The 20,708-nt window shown below is 40.9% G+C and overlaps 1 protein-coding gene across 3 annotated transcripts in view; it reads left to right on the forward strand.

Moving 5' to 3' along the window:
* The first annotated feature begins 3,653 nt into the window (after positions 1–3,653).
* The window catches only part of WASHC4 (WASH complex subunit 4), a 61,795-nt gene continuing 44,740 nt past the window's right edge, over positions 3,654–20,708 (forward strand). The window contains exons 1-7 of one of the 3 annotated variants that reach the window (XM_038387703.2): positions 3,654–3,874; positions 10,251–10,390; positions 12,586–12,639; positions 12,815–12,880; positions 13,064–13,109; positions 16,126–16,193; positions 20,458–20,540. In XM_038387703.2, coding sequence (XP_038243631.1) covers positions 3,814–3,874; positions 10,251–10,390; positions 12,586–12,639; positions 12,815–12,880; positions 13,064–13,109; positions 16,126–16,193; positions 20,458–20,540 — 518 coding nt within the window. In that variant the 5' untranslated portion in view covers positions 3,654–3,813. Of the gene's footprint in view, positions 3,875–10,250; positions 10,391–12,585; positions 12,640–12,814; positions 12,881–13,063; positions 13,110–16,125; positions 16,194–20,457; positions 20,541–20,708 lie in introns of those variants that run through there. The other 2 variants (XR_005290678.2, XM_043519556.1) reach the window with 2 other exon arrangements.

Genomic DNA, 20,708 nt, shown 5'->3' on the forward strand with positions numbered 1-20,708 from the left:
TTTTACAGAGGTGATTCTTTTTACTTTTTCTTCTATTAAACTTCTTTTAAGACTCTGATTGCTTTTTCATTGTTCTTAAAATCTGAGGATTTGGGTCTATGCTTACTTATGCAAATTGGAAACATCTTTCCCCCCAAAATCCTCCCAACCCTTCCACCCCCTTTCCTGGGAAAGGCTTGATAAAAATCCAAAGGGGCTCTTTCCCAATTATATATCTGTTAGATGTTTGGTGGTGGTAGTGAAAGTCCAAGGGCAAAAGGTAAAATAGTTTGTACCTTGGGGAATTTTTAACCTAAGCTGGTAAAAGTAAGCTTAGGAGGTTTTCATGCAGGTCCCCTGATCTGTACCCTAGAGTACATAGTGGGGAAGGAAACTTGACAGCATTGCATAGGGAGCACAGGCAACTAACCCAGGGTTTGTGGGATCCACTGATTTTCAAGGTGCCTAAAAGGCACTTTGGGTATGTCTACATTGCAATGTAAGTCCCGGGTTAGGAGAACTTGAGTTAGCAGATCCTGGGTGTGTTAACCTAGGGCTTGGAGTGTCCATACTTATTTGTAACCCCAGGTTAGGAATTGTTGAACCTTGGATCAAATCTGGGGCTCCACTGTCTACTCAGCATTATGGGGGCCCAAGTCCAACCACCCACATCCCAGACTTCCTAGCACCCTTCCAAAACGTGGCCACCCTAGCCCTTTGTTTATGGTGCAGTGGGTAAACTTGACTGTCCATAACACTCAATTAAGACTTCTACAGATTATGATAAAATAGTACCTAGAAGCCCTAATCACAGACCAGGACCCTATTGTGCTAGGTGCTGTACAAACATGGAACAAGAAGACAAAAACTCATCTAACCTTGTACATGGAAGATCCTTATCACTTCCTAGTATTCTGTGGTATAAGTCTTAAGTTACTTGTTGAACTTTACATAGAATGCGAGTACTTGTGGCACCTTAGAGACTAACAAATTTATTTGAGCATAAGCTTTCGTGAGCTACAGCATCGGATGCATCCGATGAAGTGAGCTGTAGCTCACGAAAGTTTATGCTCAAATAAATTTGTTAGTCTCTAAGGTGCCACAAGTCCTCCTTTTCTTTTTGTGAATACAGACTAACACAGCTGCTACTCTGAAACTTTACATCGAATGTGACTCACAATGGTCTAACATAAATTATATATTCACAGACAATGAAATGACCAGAACAATAAACTACTCTCCCCCTTACATCCCTCTTTGGTAATACAATTATCAAGGAAGAAATTACTGTAAATGTACAAGTCAATTACAGCATTTTCTGAAACTAACAACAGATTTTTTTTTTTTGGCATTCCAGCACTCCCACAGACTTCCCCATAAATATGTATGTGAAAAAATTCCACCTTCAACTCATGCAAACCTGGGTAGATAAGCCCTCCTGGTGAATTATACCTAACACTACAATACTTCTCCAAGTGTGCTTATTATTGCTTCTTTCTTAAATACCACATACAACACAATATAGCAGCAGATGAATAAAGACCCCTTCCTTCTCCCTGAGTCGGCTTGCTTTCTTCCCTGGGTTCTCCAACAGGTGAGCTAATTACCTCATTAGCACATCATGCTCCCTGCAGGTATGATCCAATCCAATCAAGTTACCTAACTCCCTCCTACTCTAACCATACCTGGTGCCCTGGGTGATGTAAGTGTCCAGGCTGCTGGCCTCCAATGGGTTCTATTTGTAAAAGTGTCACACTGTAGGAAATAAAAACTTTCTAGTACAAACAAAATTCCATAGAGGTTAACTAATTTTCAGAAATGATGCTCAAAATCTCCAAAGAAGCTCAGCTGAGCAAATTGCACACACACCACTCCTTAGTCAGCATAATACACATCAATCAAAGCTAGTCTTGACTGGCTGTCACTAGAAACCTAATCATTTTCACAAGCAAGTCTGAATCAGTGTCAGAGAAAATCCAGCAGCACTTACAACTGAACTACAAGACCAATATAACTTAACAAAGAGTGCCACTCTGTGAATAAACTGAAAAGCATTAGTCAGTCATTTCAAAAACTGCATTGTTAAAGGGCAACATGCAGCTTAATGCTTTGAAAAATTCTAACCGTTACTTAAGCTTAACTCACTTCAAACCTTTTTTCCAAATGTCATCTTTCACTATAATATTTTCATTCAAAATAATTCCCATTTCTGTTTTCCATTTCGTGCTCACATGGACATCTCTATTTTATGCACATCATAACAGTGTGGCTGTTGAGCATACTGGTTGGTTAGCTCACTTTGTTCTCAGGTTTCGCAAACTTCATAAAAACTGCACACACCCTGAAACATTTTATTCTGTACATATTCAGTTCACATATTATTTTATTTTAAAAAATTGGAAGCCATATCCTAGCTTTGAATATACATGAGGGCTCCACTGAGTTTAATGAAAGCTTCATGTACATAGAATATGGCCCTGAATGTCTAGTGTAAATTAGGGCCCAATTCTTAATACCTGCTTAAAGGTACTGTGCACCCACAAGTCGTATTGATTTAAATGGAAAGTGAGAGAACCCAGTCCTTTGCTGATGCTCAGCATGTTGCACAATCAGGCGCTTAAACTTTTTGTGACCTTTTAAAAGAAACTAAAGCAGAAATTTGCACAGGAACCAGGGAATCGAGGGGAGACATTGGTGGTGGTGCTGTGTAACTATTTGATAACACACAGACCAAAAATACATATAGCATCATCTCTCTTCTCTGAAATTATCTTTGAAATAAAGATTGATTTATTGTTTCTGTAATTTGACAAGAAATGAATTTTAACACCATTGTTTCAAGTCTGTTCTTTTCACATTCATTTAAATGAGATGAAAACTGAGCAGGGAGATTTAAAATGTCTTAAAGAAACACACAGCAAAATTTGTCTTCCCCAGAAACAGCTTAAAAATTAATAAATGCCCAATGGTGGATTTGCTGTCTTCAGCCAGATAAGTGCAACATGGGGCAAATCTGCTGCTGCTTTGTCTATACCCGCTGGTGCTGCTGACGCTATTGCAATAGTTCATTTTGCTCTCGATGGTATTACTAGCGCTGCTGCTGTTCCCTTTGGGGCTAATATTCTTTCTATTGACATTGCTGCTGCCATTGCTCTTGATGTCATTGCTCCCTGGGGGGCTGGTACAGCGGCTGGTGGCGCTGCTGCTCTGGGTGGTCCTATTCTTGCTGCACCTCCTGGAAGCGTAGGTGCTCCCCACTATTGCTGTTCTTAAACCTTTTATTATGCCTGGGGTCGCTCCACTTGCGGACGTGTTATTTGGTTCCTAGAGGCCCTAGTCGGGGCCCCAGTGTATATTGTACAAACACAGCACAAACTCCCTGCGCTTGAAGAACTTACAATGCAAGTCGACAAGAGCGACACCGGGTGGGGAAACTGAGGCACGGGGGACGACGGTCACCCAGGAGCTCAGTGTCAGAGCCGGGACTAGCATCCAGGGCTCCTGAGCCCCAAGCTAGCGCCAGGCGTAGCGGCCCCGGCTGCCCATATAGCGCGGCACCTGGCGAGGCTCTTGCGGGACCTGCCCTGGCACCCGCGGTCTCCGGCCGAGCTGTGGCGGCTGCTGCAGTTCCCACGGCTGCCCCAGGAGGGGGCGCTGCTGCGGCGGCCGATCCGGGCCGGGGCCGGGCTCCTCTGGCGGCTCCCTCCCTCCCTGCCGCCGCGCGCGCGCGCGCGCGCGCCCCCCCCCTCCCGCCGCACTCCATTTCCCGGCGTGCAGCGCGGGCGCGCGCTGCCGGAAGTCCCGTGTCGGAGGCTGGGCGCTGCTGCCGCTGCCATGGCGCTGGAGACCCTCTCCCCGGACTGGGACTTCGACCGCTTTGACGACGGCTCCCAGAGTAAGCGCGGGGGCGAGAGTCGAGCCCCGGGCCCCTCCCGTCCGCAGCGGGGCGCGGGCAGGAGCGGAAGGGCCGGCGCGCGGTGGGGAACGGGGATGGTCGCACCCGGTCCTCCAGCGGCCCCCCTGGCACGCGCGCACCCTGCCCGGCCGGCGGGGCCGGGGAGCGAGCGCCCGGCTCCGCCCTGGGCCTCTCCCCCGGGGGGGGCAGCGCGCCCTGCCCCGAGCCGGTCGCGGGGCGGGGGTCAGTGTCCCTGTCGCTGCTGTGCCTGGCTGCCTGGGCTGGGGGTGGGGTCACCATCTCCAGCCCCCTGCGCTGCGGCAGGGCCCGGTAACCTGCCTTAGCCCATCCCTGGCGGGCGTCTGCCCCTCGCTTGTTCTTACAGACCGCCACTGATGGGGCTTCCCCGGGAAGCCTGTTCCGGAGCGTCACTGTCGGAAAGTTTTTCCTGGTATCTAACCTGGATCTCCCTTGCTGCAGTGTAAGGCTTCTTCTCCTGGCTTCAGTGGCTATGGAGAGCAATTGATCAACTTCCTCTGTACAACAGCCCTTAACATATTTTAAGATTATCTTCAGGTCCCCCACTCAGTGGTCTGTTTTTCCAAGACTAAACATGACCTTTCCTCATAGGTCAGGGTTTTTTAAACCTTTTATCATTTTCGTTGCTCTGGTCTGGACTCTCCAGTTTGTCTACGTCTTTCTGAAACTGGCATGCCAGTTAGACACAGGCCTCCAGATGAGGCCTCACCAGTCCTCAGTAAAGCAAGACAAGTAGCTCCTTTGTGTTACATACGACACTCCTGATAATACTCCCTCAGAATATTAGCCTTTTTCACAATTGCATGACATTGTTGACTCGTATTCAATTTGTGGTTCCAAGGTTCATCTTTCTTTTGTTTCTCCTTCCTCCACATCCCCTAGATCTATTTGAGAGGCTTTAGCAAATGTCCCAAACACTGAGGTGGGAATCAAACATGGGGAGATACACCAGACAAAAAATCACTGTTTCAGCAGGAAAAATCCACAATTCGTGCAAATACTGAAGTCTCCTTTGTTGCTGTCTTGATTAGCCGGATAAGTCATGCTGGAATAAATTAGTTCCGTGATGCGTTTTTGCTGTGACCGGAAAGGAACTAGGGCATTTGCTTGCAATTTCACTTCAACTTTTTTTAAAATGATGCTTAACTCTTTGTTAGCCTGCTTGTGTGCCTGTGAAAAAATCCATTTTTTCTCTGTCCTTGTGGACAACTTACTTTCTAAACAGATAGTGCATGTGTTGTAAAATGAATGGTCATGCTGCATTAATTACAACAGTTATTACTGAGCAAATGTGTCTGTCATGAGCAGATGTTTCACATATACAATATAAGTTTCCCAAGTGGTTGTCTGTTCATGCTGTATTTATGTTATTTACTTTCAATGAAAACTGACTTGAGGTTTTATTTATGATTTCTAACAATTGTATGCACCGAAAAAGGAAAGGTTAAAGTACAGCTTTTCATAAAACGGTGCCTAATCATTGTTTCCCAGACATTAGCAGGTGTGTGGAGCTGAGAACCTCTGATATGAGGTACTTCTTTCACACCAGCTTGATAGAAGACAAGCAGCTTACTTGTCAATGAGCAAAGCGATAAGAAAACAAAATAGGTATGCCTGTTTTTAAAAGGAAGTCTCTTATATTCCAAGCAAGCTGGATAAAAATCCACGATATGAAAGATTTTTTTTTTAAACTTAGTCTCATTTAACTGTACAACTAAATCTTATATCTTACTATTAAGTATCATAATTGCTTTAACAGAGGAAAGGGGGGACCAAATCAGTCTGGTGTAGAACCATAGACTCATAGAAGTGTAGGACCGGAAGGGACCTCGAGAGGTCTTCTAGTCCAGTCCTCTGCACTCAAGGCAGGATTAAATATTATCTAGACCAGGGGTGGGCAAACTATGGCCCACAGGCCGGATCCAGCCCATCAGGGTCTTTGGATCTGGCCCACGGGATTGCCACCCCCGTCGCACCACGGGCCCTGCGCCGCTCCAGGAATTGGCTGGCACCATGTCCCTGCAGCCCCGGAGGGAGGAGGGGCAGAGGGCTCTGTGCGCTGCCCTTGCCTCCAGACACTGCCTCCCGCAGCTCCCATTGGCCAGGAACGGGGACCTGCGGCCCATGGGAGCTTCGGGGGAGGTGCCTGCAGGGGTGGGCAGCGTGCGGAGCCCTCTGCCCCCGGCCGCAGGGACGTGGTGCTGGCCGCTTCCCGGAGTGGTGTGGTGCCAGGGTAGGCAGGCAGCCTGCCTGAGCCCCGCTGTGCGCCGCTGCCACCTCGGAGCCGCTCCACATAAGTGGCGCTGTGCTGGAGCCCGCAGCTCACACAGCAACCGCCTGCCCTGAGTCCCTTGCTGCACCCCATACCCCTCCCTGTGCCCCAACCCCTGCCCTGAGTCTCCTCCTGCACCCTGACCCCTTGACCCGAGCCCCTTCCTGCACACCGCACCCCCTCCCACACCCCGCAGTCCCTCCTGCACCCCACCCCCCTGTCCCAGTCTTACATTCATGGCCCTGCATGCAATTTCCCCACCCAGATATGGCCCTCAGGCCAAAAAATTTGCCCACCGCTGATCTAGACCATCCCTGACAGGTGTTTGTCTAACCTGCTCCTAATGTTGCATTAATGTCTTGTATTTAATTAGGCTTGGTAGAATCCAGCTTTTATTTTCTTTTGACAGATAATATTGATGTTTATTTTTAACCACTTTTTCTGTTTTTATATGTCTAAATTTTCAATGTTGCAGGAAATTGTGGGAGAGTTAGACAATAATTATAGAGTGACAGTAGATGTTGAGATTCAAAAGGTTAAGGCTAGATAACCATTAAAACAGAAATTGTCAACATCACATGTCAAAATAAACAAAGTAAATATCCTTATCTCAAATGCTAAGAAGTTCTCAAGAAGCCTATCTGTGAATTTTGATTATCAATGGAAATATTTTTTGTTGGTTTGTGTGTGTATGGTGAAATTCATGTTTACCAACATATTACCAATAAATATCTAATCTTTCCATGCCTATATATAACAATGCAGTTCTCATTCATGAATCCTCATGGGATGATGTATATCCAGTATAGAACTACTGCCTGTTTTATTAATGAATATGAATACATTTAGAGAAATTTTATAATCTTCACTATTGAGTAAGGTTTTGCATTCTCCAATAGTGGCTTCATTTTTAATGGCCTAGAGGAAATTGAATCAATCAAATCTGAGTACAGTTTATAAAATATTATCGGTTGTATAATATCTGTATCTTCTGAAGTAGGATTTTTGTTCATTGCATGGAAATGACAAAATAAGATTTACTGCGTTTTCTGCTGTCCTTCCAATTAGTTTCTCAAATGAGTGAACTTGTCCAAGTGAAGAAAATATTATCTTTGCACCTACATGAGAGGCTACAAACAAAAGCTGCCTTATTATTCAAACTCTTTCTATAACTGCCTGGCAAACAGCTTCTACCAGTTCAGTGGTTGAACATTTCTCTAAATTTGGCCGCCGCCGACAGGTACTTCTAAATTGTTCTAGCCTGGATGTTAGCGTGATTGAGAGATGATTAGTAGATACCATTGTAACACATCAGCTGCTTTGGGGGCTAAGCATCTAGCCTGGCATTTGTAACTTTTGCCCTTTGGACGGTTACCTTCACAATCATAAGAGCTAGAAATGTTTATATTCAGTTAAAGCTTAATCCTATAGAAACCAATGGGTATCTGCCCCACTACCAGGAAGTGGCAAGCTTTCTACTTGCCTCTTGTGAATGAATTTTTTCAAATACTGAGATAGCTACCGAATTCCTTCAGTATCCAGTTGAACCTACTCTGGTCCTGATTCTGAAAACATCTATGTACGTGATTAATTTTATTCTCATGAGTAGCCCAATTGAAATCAATGGGACTACTTATATGCTTAATAGTTTTGTGTGTATGTTTGCTGCATCAAAGCTTATATTTTGTCCACTAATTGTTTTTTATGGGGACAAGATAGAACAGCTGTTTTTCTATTCTACAGGATGCTGCACTTCAGTGTTGGAATAGTGTGATTCTTGTTAATATTGTTTATAAAGTATTTTCTCTGCACTGGCTCCCAGGGAAAAAAAACTTATTGCACGCATTTTACCCACAGCAATGAATATCTAGCAAAACTGTTTCCTTCAGACATATCAGGTCCTCATATAGCACTGTGCATTTGACTCTAGATGGCACTATGCATTTTATTGGATTTCTGTTAAGCTTGCATAGCATTATACAAAGTTGTTGTCACCTCTACGTTAATCCATTTGCTATGATGCGGTGTGCACGTTTAATTGTAAGCATCGATCACAATCGCAGTTCTGCTTTTGCTTTTATTGCAATGGTTCATTGGTTCTGTTTGAACAATGCCTTACTGTTTTTGATAGTGAAAGTTGCATGTTGATTTTTTTTTAATTGGTATATTTATTTGTGTGGCAGGAGTCAGGGGGCATAAACTATTACAGACAGAAAAAAGGCGGGGACAGTCAAATAAGTTTGAAAACCACTGATCTATACTGTAAAGTCTTTGGGGCAAGTATTCCATTTCTTTGGGGCATTTTAACTACAGTAGAACCTTAGAGTTATGAACTGACCAGTCAACCATGCACTTTATTTGGAGCCAGAAGTACGCAATCAGGCAGCAGCAGAGACACCCCTCCCAAAAAAGAGAGAGAGAGAGAGAGCAAATACAGTACAGTACTGGGTTAAATGTAAACTACTAAAAAAAAAAGGGAAAGCAGTGTTTTTATTCTGCATAGTAAATTTTCAAAGATGTATTAAGTCATTGTTCAGTTGTAAATTGTTGAAAGAACAACCATAACGTTTTGTTCAGAGTTATGAACATTTCAGAGTTATGAACAACCTCCATTCCCAGGGTGTTTGTAACTCTGAGGTTCTACTGTATCGCAAAGTTCCTTGAGCAAATATAACACTAAATAAAAAGAAAAGGAGTACTTGTGGCACCTTAGAGACTAACAAATTTATTAGAGCATAAGCTTTCGTGAGCTACAGCTCACTTCATCGGATGCATTATGATGAAGTGAGCTGTAGCTCACGAAAGCTTATGCTCTAATAAATTTGTTAGTCTCTAAGGTGCCACAAGTACTCCTTTTCTTTTTGCGAATACAGACTAACACGGCTGCTACTCTGAAACTAAATAAAAAATAAAGAACCCTTCAGCATAGTGGGTATTGTGTTAATGTAAAGTTTTATTGCTTGATTTGCCCAGGTTGACTTTGTATAAGTGACATTTTTAGGTAGCTTTATTTTCAACAAATATTAAAATATTCTAATGTGGTGGTATACATACTGTTGCTTTATTCTACCATTGGGTAAGATACAGTAGTCTTAACACATAGGCTGAATCCTTGCTTTATATGCAAAACTCAACTCTGTCTTAACTATGGAGCAGTAATCTGTGACGCTGTAGTAACAAGTATAACTTTTTGTATATTTTGATGAATCCAGGTAAATCAGAAATATGGCGCTCATTCAGATTTTTGATTTTTAAATACTGTATCATGGTGAAAATAAGTGGAATTTATAAAGATAAGTGACCTGCATACTTAATTTACCAACTAACACAAATATTCTTGATATTTGTGCAGTGGAATCAATATATCACCACTTTTGGCAGTGAGTGGGTTTCCACACTTCATTTGGCCATCTAATTTCTGAGTGGTGGTAGAACAGAATGCTCTGACAGAGGGAGAGTTAGCTTGAAGGTTAGAATTCTGGATGGTGATTTAAGACAACATAATCCTGCAATCAAAGTAAGAGGTAGTGGTGGAAACAGCTATTTTTAATGCAGTTACCAGTGAGTTCTAAGAAGTGATAAGATGCTCATTGCCTCAGGGGTATAATATTACCATAGATGTTTGGCTAGGGATCTCTCGTTCAATTACTGTGCAATATTAAGTGATGGATGTCATAATTTATGTTGTCCATATATGCTGTCTCCTTAGTATCTTCTTGTTGTAAAGTTGACATCTCTGGTAATTTAGCTTGTTTAAGGTCAGTCTTGAAAATGTCATTTTTTTTAGTTTATGCGTAACTATTTTGCTGCTCCTGGCAAATAACATAACTTCCCTTTAAATTGATACATTTGAGTTTAAAATCTCATTATAAGCAAGGGAAAAACTTGCATCTTCTTGGTGTCAACCTTGTTAACTGAAAGTGATTTAAGGAGACAATGTTATAAACTAAGTAACAGATTAAACTAGATCTTACTTTAAATAATCTGTAGGATATTGCAGTTCAGTGAGTATCCTGTAGAATACTTTAACTTTGATACTACATAAATATTACTATTTACTCTTAGAAATTCATGCTGAAGTACAGTTAAAGAATTATGGGAAATTTCTTGAGGAGTATACTTCTCAGCTGAGGAGAATAGAAGATGCATTGGATGACTCAGTTGGAGATGTCTGGGACTTCAAACTTGATCCTATAGCATTAAAGGTCTGTATATATTTAATGCATATTGGAATTATCTGTCTTCTACAAATTAAAATAATGCATTTTGGAGGCATTCAGTTGTGATTTCACTAATGATTCTCTGGAATGATCAGATTTATTGGGAAAACATTTTCTTACTCAATCAATACAAAACTGTCAAATTAAATGGAGAAATTTGATTGTCCAGTAGCTTATAGGTCTGTTACCAAGCATCTATGAAAAGCCTTCAGAGATGGAGCCCTCATTTCAGAATACAATACTTATTCTCTCCAGGGCTGCATGAGAATCATAAGGCTGAAGCTGTTGGTGTCATGGTGTGCCAATCTGGAAGCCAAAAAAAATCTCTTGCTTGCAAATGAGTTGTATAGTTGGAAGAGTGTTTGAAGGTATTGTAAGGTCTCTGCCGTTGAACTGTACTAGTCAGATTTCTGAGCTGCATTTACGAGAGAGTAGAATCATCCTGAGGGTATGGTCTTGTTCTAATCGCCTCTTTATCTCCCTATCTTATCAGTGGAATGCTGTTGTCAGCCAAGCTTTGCCTGCATATTTCAGGCTTTAGAGTTTTCTTCCCCAAATGACCTAGGGCAGGTTGTTTTCTGATCATGTTAGGATATTGGGACTCTAAATGAGTCCTGTCCCTCTGTCATTGATTAGGATCTTTGGAGCCTAGATAGCGATTGTGTTGGTCAGACACAAGCTCTCTGGAAAAGGGTGCATTCAGGGTGTCTAATTTGGCAATCTACAGCTGCTGGAAAAGGTGTACACCATCTTTTTCTTGTATCCTGTTCAAACCTTTTAGAAGTGTTAGTAACCACTGGCTGTAGAGTCTAGGATGTTCATGGCACTTCTGTGGGCCAGTAGCCGTTGTGCCTTTTGTCTGGAGTGGACCTGAAGCCTTTTTTAGTTGTGATTTATTTAAAGTGACGTTTCTGTTGGTAGACCTAAATAGAACTATAAACTTTTTTGAATCTTACAAGTTACAGAGAACTGTTTCAAATATCTTTCTAGTAAAGTTACCTTCAGGTAAAATATTTAAAAATATATTAGTATTAAGATATTTTTAAAAAGCTAAAACAAAAATATTTTTGAGGCTAAGCTTGCACTGTAATCAGTCACTTGTATATATTTTCCCTTTACCCTGGAAAGGAAAAGATCCATGCAATTGTGCCCTTACATTTGTTCAGTTTTTTAATTGTGCCCCAAAAATTTCCCCAACCCGTTTTAACCATAAAATAGCAAATCATTGATGATTGTAGGAGAATATAATTTCACATTATTATTGTTTTTTCTTTGTCCTTTGGAGCTTAGTGAAACTTAAAAGCATCTTACATTCTGAGCAGTTCAAGGAACCAAATTCTTGCATACAATTCTTCTTCTGTACAGAAGAACAGACTATATGAGCACAGTGGTGTAAACTGAACCATGCATAGATATACTTGCAACTAAAATACAAGTTAGGTTACATTTTGTCTCAATAGGCTCAATGACTGCATTTTAAAGGAGGGCGAAAATCCCCAACACAATAGTCATCCTCCCTTAAAAGCCAGTTATTTCCCTGGTCACAAACTTCCTGTCCTTCATGAAATACAAAATATTAGTTCTTTTTTTTATGTTGAATTTACAGGCATTATTTAAAAACAGAATTTAACTTTTATCCCCTTCTGGAACATGCCTGCCTAGAAGGCTAAATTTTGAACTTGTGCATCCAGTCTCAGTGTTAGTGTGCACAAATGGGGTGGAAAAGCTCTTGGCTGACTTTCAAATCCAAAATAGGTGTTTATATATGCAAATACATGTCCTGCCTGCACAAATAAGTATGCACACATTTTTGTGATTACAAGATTAGAAGCCATTTAAACATTGGGCCCAGTAGATTTGTCTTATAGCAGTCAGGACTTTTTGCTTTAATATTTCTATAATTGTTATAAATTTCACATAGTTCATTTGTCTTTTACCCTTACATACCTTCACGAAACACGACTTGATGAGTCTATGTAATATGAGAACTGGATATTTCCTCCATGGTAGCGTGCCAGTAGCATACACTTAGTGTCTTTTTGGTACTGAGTGCATTTGGAACTAGGTTGAAAAAATTAAGTTGCTTAACATAATCACATAAATGGTGATTCCTTTTAGTAATTAAAGATGCTTTTTTAAAGAAAGTCTTCTAATATTTCTATTTTTTAATTAATGTTTAGCTTTTGCCCTATGAACAGTCTTCCCTGTTGGAGCTGATAAATACGGAAAACAAGGTAAAATGCTTTAAACTTAGAATTTTTTAATTATAAGAACTCTGTAGTAAAATCTGTAAAGTTTTTTTTTCTGTAGAGCGCTTTGAACATGAAAAATGCTACAAGTGCCACATGTTTTTTTATTACACTTTTATACTACCCGTGTAATACTGTGTTTTTTCCTTGATGAGTCTAGGTTCTGAACAAAGTAATAACTGTGTATGCTGCCCTTTGCTGTGAAATCAAGAAGTTAAAATATGAGGTAATTCCTACAACCTGTCTTTATTATTGTTACAAAAATGTTTGCAGTTTGGCAAACTGAAATGTAGATTTTACATCTTGGCTTTTTTTAGCTTTTAATCCTGCAAACATAAGCCATGTATTTTTGTAAATTGAGTATTTATATCATTTTAATTTGGAAAAAAATCTCTCCTTTTGTTGGTAGGCGGAAACTAAATTTTATAATGGCCTCTTGTTTTATGGAGAAGGAGGTAAGTAGTTCCCTTTATAATGACAATTAGTGTTTATGCTGTTGCTGCTTCTTATATTAAAATAATTGCAGTCTCATGTTCTAGACATTAGAAATGTACTTTTACTACATTTTGGCTATTGATAAAAACCTGAAACTCCTGGTCGCTGTTACAATACAAGACCTGCATATCAGTGTCTTGTAACTACACTGAATTAACATCAAACATCTTTAAGATTTTAGCTAGAAAGAGCCATTATCTGCAGTGAAGCACTGGTGTAGTAATGGGAACTTCCTTGATATTTTGTCTCTGCTTTACGTATGTGTTGACTGCTTATGTGAGAGGCAGGAAATGGGGACTGATGACAAGAGAGTGTTTGAACACTTTTGGCTTTTAAGGAAGGATTTGGAGAGAGGGCAGAGCACTAGTCGTACAAAGTCAGGGAGACCATTTCTTTCAGAAAGTGCAGCATGAGGCTTTAAAAAAAAAAAAAAAGATTTCATCTTCCCTTTTAACGCTGAAATCTTTAATGTAGATTCACACTGCCTTGTATTTTAAAAAAAGTACTTTGTGAGCACACATACTATTGCAGTTATTTTTCAAGGTTTATATATTGAATACAAGTCCTAAAACTCGTATCCAATTTCTCCTCCCTAGTGCATAGATTTTTGCAAGGTGTCTTCAGACAACATGTGGCAATATATATCATGAATCAAATCCTGCTTGCCTTACTCATGAAGAGCCATAATGTACTCAGTATTCAGTACTTCATGAGTACAGTGAGCAGGGTTTGACACTGCTTGTGCCATCAAAACATAGGCATATCAGTGCTGGTTAATCACTTGAGTCATTATATTAGTATGAAAGCCACTGGTGGCAATGGATTTAAGGCTGTGATAATACTAAAGGATGGAGGCCTATACTTAATTCTGAATTTCTGCAATTTAAGATCGTGTAAGCCAAATTGTAATACTTTAACATAGACACTTGTTTTTAAAGTCCTGAGGGGTGGGTTACAGCGTCTCATGCCAGTGTGTATGTGTGTTTGTGTATATATATTGACATAACACAAGACTCTGCTTATATAAACATGGTTATAGGCTTTTTTCCATTTGATAGATCATAAGATCTCACTCAGGGTGAAAGTTACTTTTTTTTTTTACAGCGTAAAAGTGACAGGAGATCTGAATTCTCCTCCAAACTGTGCGATTTCAGGGCTAGTCACTAAACTTCGGTTTTTCCCATCAGAAAGATGAAGATAATGCCTCTTTTACAGTAGCCTCAGGAAGCTCAGTTCATTAGAGTTTTGTAAAGCCTTTTAAAATCCTTGGGTAGACGGAGCTATAGAAGAGTGTAAACTCTTTCAGGTAGAGACTGTGACTAGCACATTCTAGGTGCTATGTAAAATATAACTGTCTTGGTTCTTTTGATGAACCATTTCTCTAACTGCAGATAACTTTTTAAAGCAGACTTCTATGAGACATGTGTTTAAAGCCTTTTGAATCATAGTGACATACTGCCAAACTGTCACAAATGTCTCCCTCAAAAATGTTCTGTCTCACTGGCAAGGAGAAAAGAGGGCTGCAGTAGCTATAAGCTTCTTATTCTGTGACAGCAGTTTGGTCCTGCTGTTTCTCCTCTTCCTCCTGGAGAAGCCAGCAATGGGGTGGGTGGGAGGGAATGCAGTTCTCCAACCAGCAACACCTCTAGATGCATGAGAGCCAGCTGTTCCTCTTGTAGCAGCTGCCATAGCAATTATAGGCTTACCTGGGTGAGCAGAAGCTAGCTAGGTCCCTGCCTTGGAGGGGTGTGAAAATATGAGGCGGAGCATTTTTGAGTTGGCCTCTGGGGGGAAAAAAATATCCGTCCTCCCCATCCCTCCTCTCCCAACGTGACAAATTCCTGTTCTCCATCATCACATCACTATGCACAGGGCTGGCCTAGGGGTGGTGTCAGCAAGATGTTTATTTGGGGTACACATCAAATTTAACAGTGATTTGTATATAAAAAAGTGCGTGTTGGGGAAAGATACAGTCTTTAGGAATCTCAGAGCCTCCTACTGCAGAAGAGTAGAGTTTAGCTGCTTGTGCCTTTGATCCCCATTGATTGGTTTATATTGACATACATTTTCAAGGCTATCTTCTTAAAACAAAGTGGGTAGAAACTTTAAAAGGCTGAGATCTTCTTTCACTGGACCTGAAGTCAGCTCTTTTAACAAAGTCTTGCATGAGCCTCCTCCGGACTGCCATTAGAAAAGCAATTATTGTGCATACTATAGTAAGATTTCAAATTAAATCCACAATACCACAGGTGCTTAATCCCTATTGTGGATTAACTTCTTACCCAATGTAATTTTTAAAATTAAAGCTATTGTTGTTCATAGTGGTCTTGTATAAAAGTTTTAACGCATTAAGTTTTTAATAAAAAGAAAAGGAGTACTTGTGACACTTTAGAGACTAACAAATTTATTTGAGCATAAGCTTTTGTGAGCTACAGCTCAATAAATTTGTTAGTCTCTAAGGTGCCACAAGTACTCCTTTTCTTCTTGTGAATACAGACTAACACGGCTGCTACTCTGAAACCTGTCATTAAGTTTTTAATAACTCCCAGGTGGATACATTTTAAAACCCTGTATGCCAGATTTTGTCAGATGAGATTTTGTGGCCAATTATAGTCACCAGAATAATGCGTTTACAAACATAAATGCTGACACAACATTAAACTGGTACTCCAGGAAACTTGGTACTTTGTAACATCCTATTATTTATGTTGAGGGTAGTGCTCCTGAAGCCCAAGTTATGGACCAGGACCCCATGGTACTAGGTCCTGTAGAAATACAGAACAAGAAGATGTTCTCTGTTTAGCAAAGCACAGTCAAGTCTTTGTTAAGGATTCATTGGAAATACATTGCCTTATAGCAGTGTGCTTTAATTAAAGGCCAAACAAAATTGGTTTGTCATCCAGTCCAGACTTCAGTGTAATGAATAGGTTTGTCTGATATTCCTAAAGTCAGTGAAGCTTTTGTTTTTCTTTCAAGCGACAGATTCCAGCATGGTGGAAGGTGATTCCCAAATACAGATGGGAAGATTTATTTCATTTTTACAGGTAAAGAGTGCATCTTGGCTTTGGAGCAGTTGTACTTTGTTTTTTTTCTACTTCTCAAACGGACTCATCAGTTACAGTATCCTATTTACATCCCATTCAAAGGTATTGGGAGTCGCTTTTGTATGCAGATTACAATTTCTTGCCTGCACAGCTGTCTCAACCAACCTTCTTCACTCATTCTTTCAAATAGAGAGCTGTTAGGTGCAGTTTGTTCACTATTGTGTTTCTGCACTTAAAGCTGTTTCAAGCACTGTAAGCCCAGTGTGAGAAGGTTAAAAGATTTTCAGATTCGGTTCCCAAATAAACTAGTTTATCTAAACAGACTTCAACAGGAAAAAATGTAGTGGGACTCTGTCACTTTCTGTTAAAGGTCTAGCATTCTGTTGCACGTTTCTGATGGTAAATTTTAGTTTCCCATTGAATAATATAAAAAGTGGTAGTGCTGGCTTGGATTAAACCATTTGTTTGTTCATCTTCCTTTATCTCATAGAAAAAGGTAAGATTAAAACAAGCAATTTAAAAAAAAAAATTGTTGATGCCGCACAAAAGTAATTCTGGGGAATAACATGCCTTTTAGAAACAATTGTGCTTATTACCAAGGACACTTGAATGAAAACAGGATCTGTGTTTCCAAGGATTTCCTTTGTTCTTGATGTTCATTCTACACTAGAAGTTATCATTATTTTTCTGGCATGATTTCCATAGCAAGTGATTGTCCAATCATAAACAGGATCCTGTTGTCATGAAAAATGTACTTGTAGTAAAAAATGAAAAATATATGCTGCTTAAGCAAAACTGTGTCTAGAAAATATAATTTCAGTCTTCATTAAACAGGACTTTATTTACTTCTTGTAAATATCATGTATTAGAGTTCATAGTGGTCCCCTTTGGTAGACCAAATATCAGAGGAAAATACTTGCTAAGCTCTCCTGCATGCAGTTGCTAATATCTCTGCCTTTTCTTGTGCACTTTCTGTCTCCTGATCTCTGTTCTCTCCCACTCAGCCATCAACTTTTTTTTTCACTTTTTACCTCCCAATTTCTCCTACTCATCTGTTCAGTGGAGAAGATTTGTTGATGGCTCTGTGCGCGCATGCTACATGTGCTCCTGTGGCTCAGCTGAGAGTTCTGGGAGCTAGGAGGAGAGAGTGGCTGAGTGGGTGTTTGCTTACACTCCTGTATGTAAGATATCACCCCAGGACCACAGAGGGAAAGTTGGGGAGCTTTCAAATAGCTGTATCTGATTCCTGCTTTATAAGAATCTGTAGGAAGAATCTCTCCTTCCTGAGTCTGTCCTGTTCCCATTGCTGTGCTCCACTTTCTAGTCCCCAGTAGGAATAGGCTGGTGGCAGTGTCTACCATCTGGGAAACACTGATATGGTCAGTGATGTGCAGAGCTGGCAGAGGGATCAGAATATGCTGTTTTCGTATAGCTGCTACATAAACATATTGGCTATTTGTTATGGATTTGACAGTTCTTGGTATCCAGAGATCGTTCTCAGCAGATGTAACAGCTAAATATTTACTGAGGTGATATTAAAGAGACAAACTATCATACTAATTTAGGAATACCTGGCAATGTTTCACTACCCTCTGCAGGATTAAACCACATAATGTTTAATGTACTTAGAAAATTTTCAAAATCTGTCAGTTGTTTGCAGCATAGTCTGTTGCTGACAGTTGGATATGTGCCATGAAATTGGACTTTCTGCCTTAAGGGCTTAAAGGGGCAATGTTAACTGGTTCTAGGCCTGAAATTTAGGTTCTGTTTTTAGAAACCTCAAAGCCAAATGCAGAAAGAATGTTTAAATGAAAATGAAGTTAAAACCCAAACAACATATTTAAGCAAGTGAAAAGCAAAAAGTGAAACTGACCAAGCTGTTCGCATGTCCAAGACGAGTGAAATGTAAACCAACTGCATATATGATAAAAAGCCAATTTAGAATTTTTCAAACTCTTCCGTACATTGATATAATGTAAAGCCAGAAAGTACCAATAGGTCATCTAGTTTGACCTGAATACCTCAGGCCATTAACGTTTTACCCAGTTATCCATGTATTGAGCCAGTAACTTGTGTTTTAGCCAAACACATCTTCCAAAATGGCATCTAGTCTTGAGTTGAAAATTATCCACCACTTCCCTTGGTAATTTGTTATAATTAAGTACCTGCATTTTGAATTTCTTTGGCCTAATTTCTAACTTGAATTTGTCTGGCTTCAGCTTCCATCCATTGGTTCTTGTTATACCTGTCTCCACTAAATGAAAGAGCCCTTTAGTACCTGGTATTTTCTCCAAGTGAAGGTACTTATGCACTGTAATTGGGTCACCTCTCAAACTTCTTTTGATAAGCAAAATGGATTGAGCTGTTTAAGTCTCACTGTAAAGCATTTTCTCCAGCCCTAGAGTCACTTTTTTTGCTCTTTTCTGCCCCCTCTTCAGTTTTTCAACATCTTTTTTAAAATGTGGATATTTGAACTGGACACAGTATTCCAATATCGGTCTCACCCATGCTGTATTAAAAAGGTAACAATCACCTCCTACTCCCCCTGTTTATGCATCCAAGGATCACATTAGCCCTTTTTGCCACAGTATGACACTGTTTATTTGTTTGTCCACTATGACCTCAGATCCTTTTCAGAGTCACTGTTTTCCAGGATACAGTCCCCATTTTATAGGTATGGCCTGTATTCCTGGTACCTAGATTTATTTACTTTTGGCTGTATTGAAATGAATTCTGTTTGGATGGGGCCAGCTTACCAAGTGATCCAAGTCGCTCTGTAAGACTGCTCTGCCCTCGTTATTTACCACTCCACCATTGATTTCAGTGTGTATCATCACCAGTGGAAATTTGCCAGATGACTTCATAATCCTATCCAGTTTATGGCTGCATTTCAAATTTTCACTCTTGTTCTTGTGTCCCTTGCTGAATTCTCTGTCCTCTCCGCTTTCAGTTTTAAATCCAGCATGCCAGTAACTCATGAAAATAATCTTTTTTTCTGTCTGTAAGTGTAGCTATTTATGTGTAATCTGTCTGATTTGTGGCTTTAGCTTGGCATGGCTTAAAAGAGAACAATGGTTGTTTAGGGCTAGAGCAGGGGTTTTCAAACTTTTTAGGCTGCGTACCCCTTTCCAAATAATGTAGTCTATCGTGTATCCCCATCTGAGATAGACAGAGGTGACACATGGAGGGACACGCAGAGTCACGTGCCCCGCAGATTTCTGCTTTCCATTTAGCAACAGCTTCTAGAGATTTTCAAATTGTGGGTGTGCCTCCCTAGGTGGGTGTGGAGGAATGTTCGGGGGGGTGGGGAGCGGAGATGGTAGGTGGCTTGGCTGTTCCCACATAGCGGGACTCATGGAGGGAGCACCACCTCCACCCTCTCACTCACCTCAGTGGGCCACCCAGCCTGTTACAACCAAAAATTGTAACTCAAAGGGCTTCCTCAGCTGAGTTACAATTTTTGGTTCCCCCCTCCCTTGTTTGCCCCCTAAATCCAGACAGGCTGGGTTGCCCTGCTGAGGAGAGTCAAAGGATGGAGGTGGCACTCCCTCCCCGAGCCCTGCCCAACGTCACCGGCCCAAGGACCCTGGGGGGTGGGGTGCACCTCTGTACTAAATAAAATGTATTGTCCACCATTATAGGATTTTTCTCGCATACCCCTTGACAAGAACTCACATACCTTTAGGGATACACGTAATCCAGTTTGAAAATCACTGGGCTAGAGCATGCTTTTGTTATGGAGTTCATAGAAAGCGGTGGTGCTTACACACACTGCCTGAGGGAGAGTTGTAGGAGGCCTTGTGCCTCAGAAGCGTAATGTCTTCTAGGGCTCTTTGTTTGGGGTGGGGTGTAACTTATTACATCCATTTTAAAGGTGTACTATACTCCCCCAAGCAACCACCAGCTCTTGGCCATTGCATGGATGAAGTGGGGCAAAGCCTTGCCCACTGACTGCACATTTATTCTGGGAGGAAGCATCTGAGTGAAGCTCCCCTGAGCATCAGGACTGTGGTTCTAACTAGCCCTATTGATGACGACTCAATAAGGATAAGGATCCTTACTCTCTCTTCTGCCTCTGTGTAGCTTCATTAGCCCTAAATCCTAAAGAAACACGCTTCAGGAAATGTGTCTGACTTCCTGTCCAGGCTGTAGTTGTGAGAAGCCTCAGACTGGAATTAGGAAGTTGAACTTGGGGTTCTGGTTGCATGATTGTTGTTCACTGTCTTGGAAATAATACCAATGTATGCAAAATTTGTCATTTCAGGAGCTGTCTTGTTTTGTTACACGGTGCTACGAAGTGGTGATGAATGTAATTCATCAGCTGGCTGTTCTCTATACCAGCAACAAGTAATTATTGGCAGAAATGCTATGTCCCCTTTTTATTATTAAACAAAGTGCAAGATGTTATGATCTCCCTAAAGCATGGTAAACGTTGTAATACTCTGGTCAGAAAATATCGAGAGTGGTTCTTAATGCAGCCTTATGTGCCCACTTAAGCTACTTTTAAAAGGATTT

The sequence above is a fragment of the Dermochelys coriacea genome, chromosome 1 (assembly GCF_009764565.3).
Source record: "Dermochelys coriacea isolate rDerCor1 chromosome 1, rDerCor1.pri.v4, whole genome shotgun sequence".
NCBI classification, from domain to species: Eukaryota; Metazoa; Chordata; order Testudines; family Dermochelyidae; genus Dermochelys; species Dermochelys coriacea.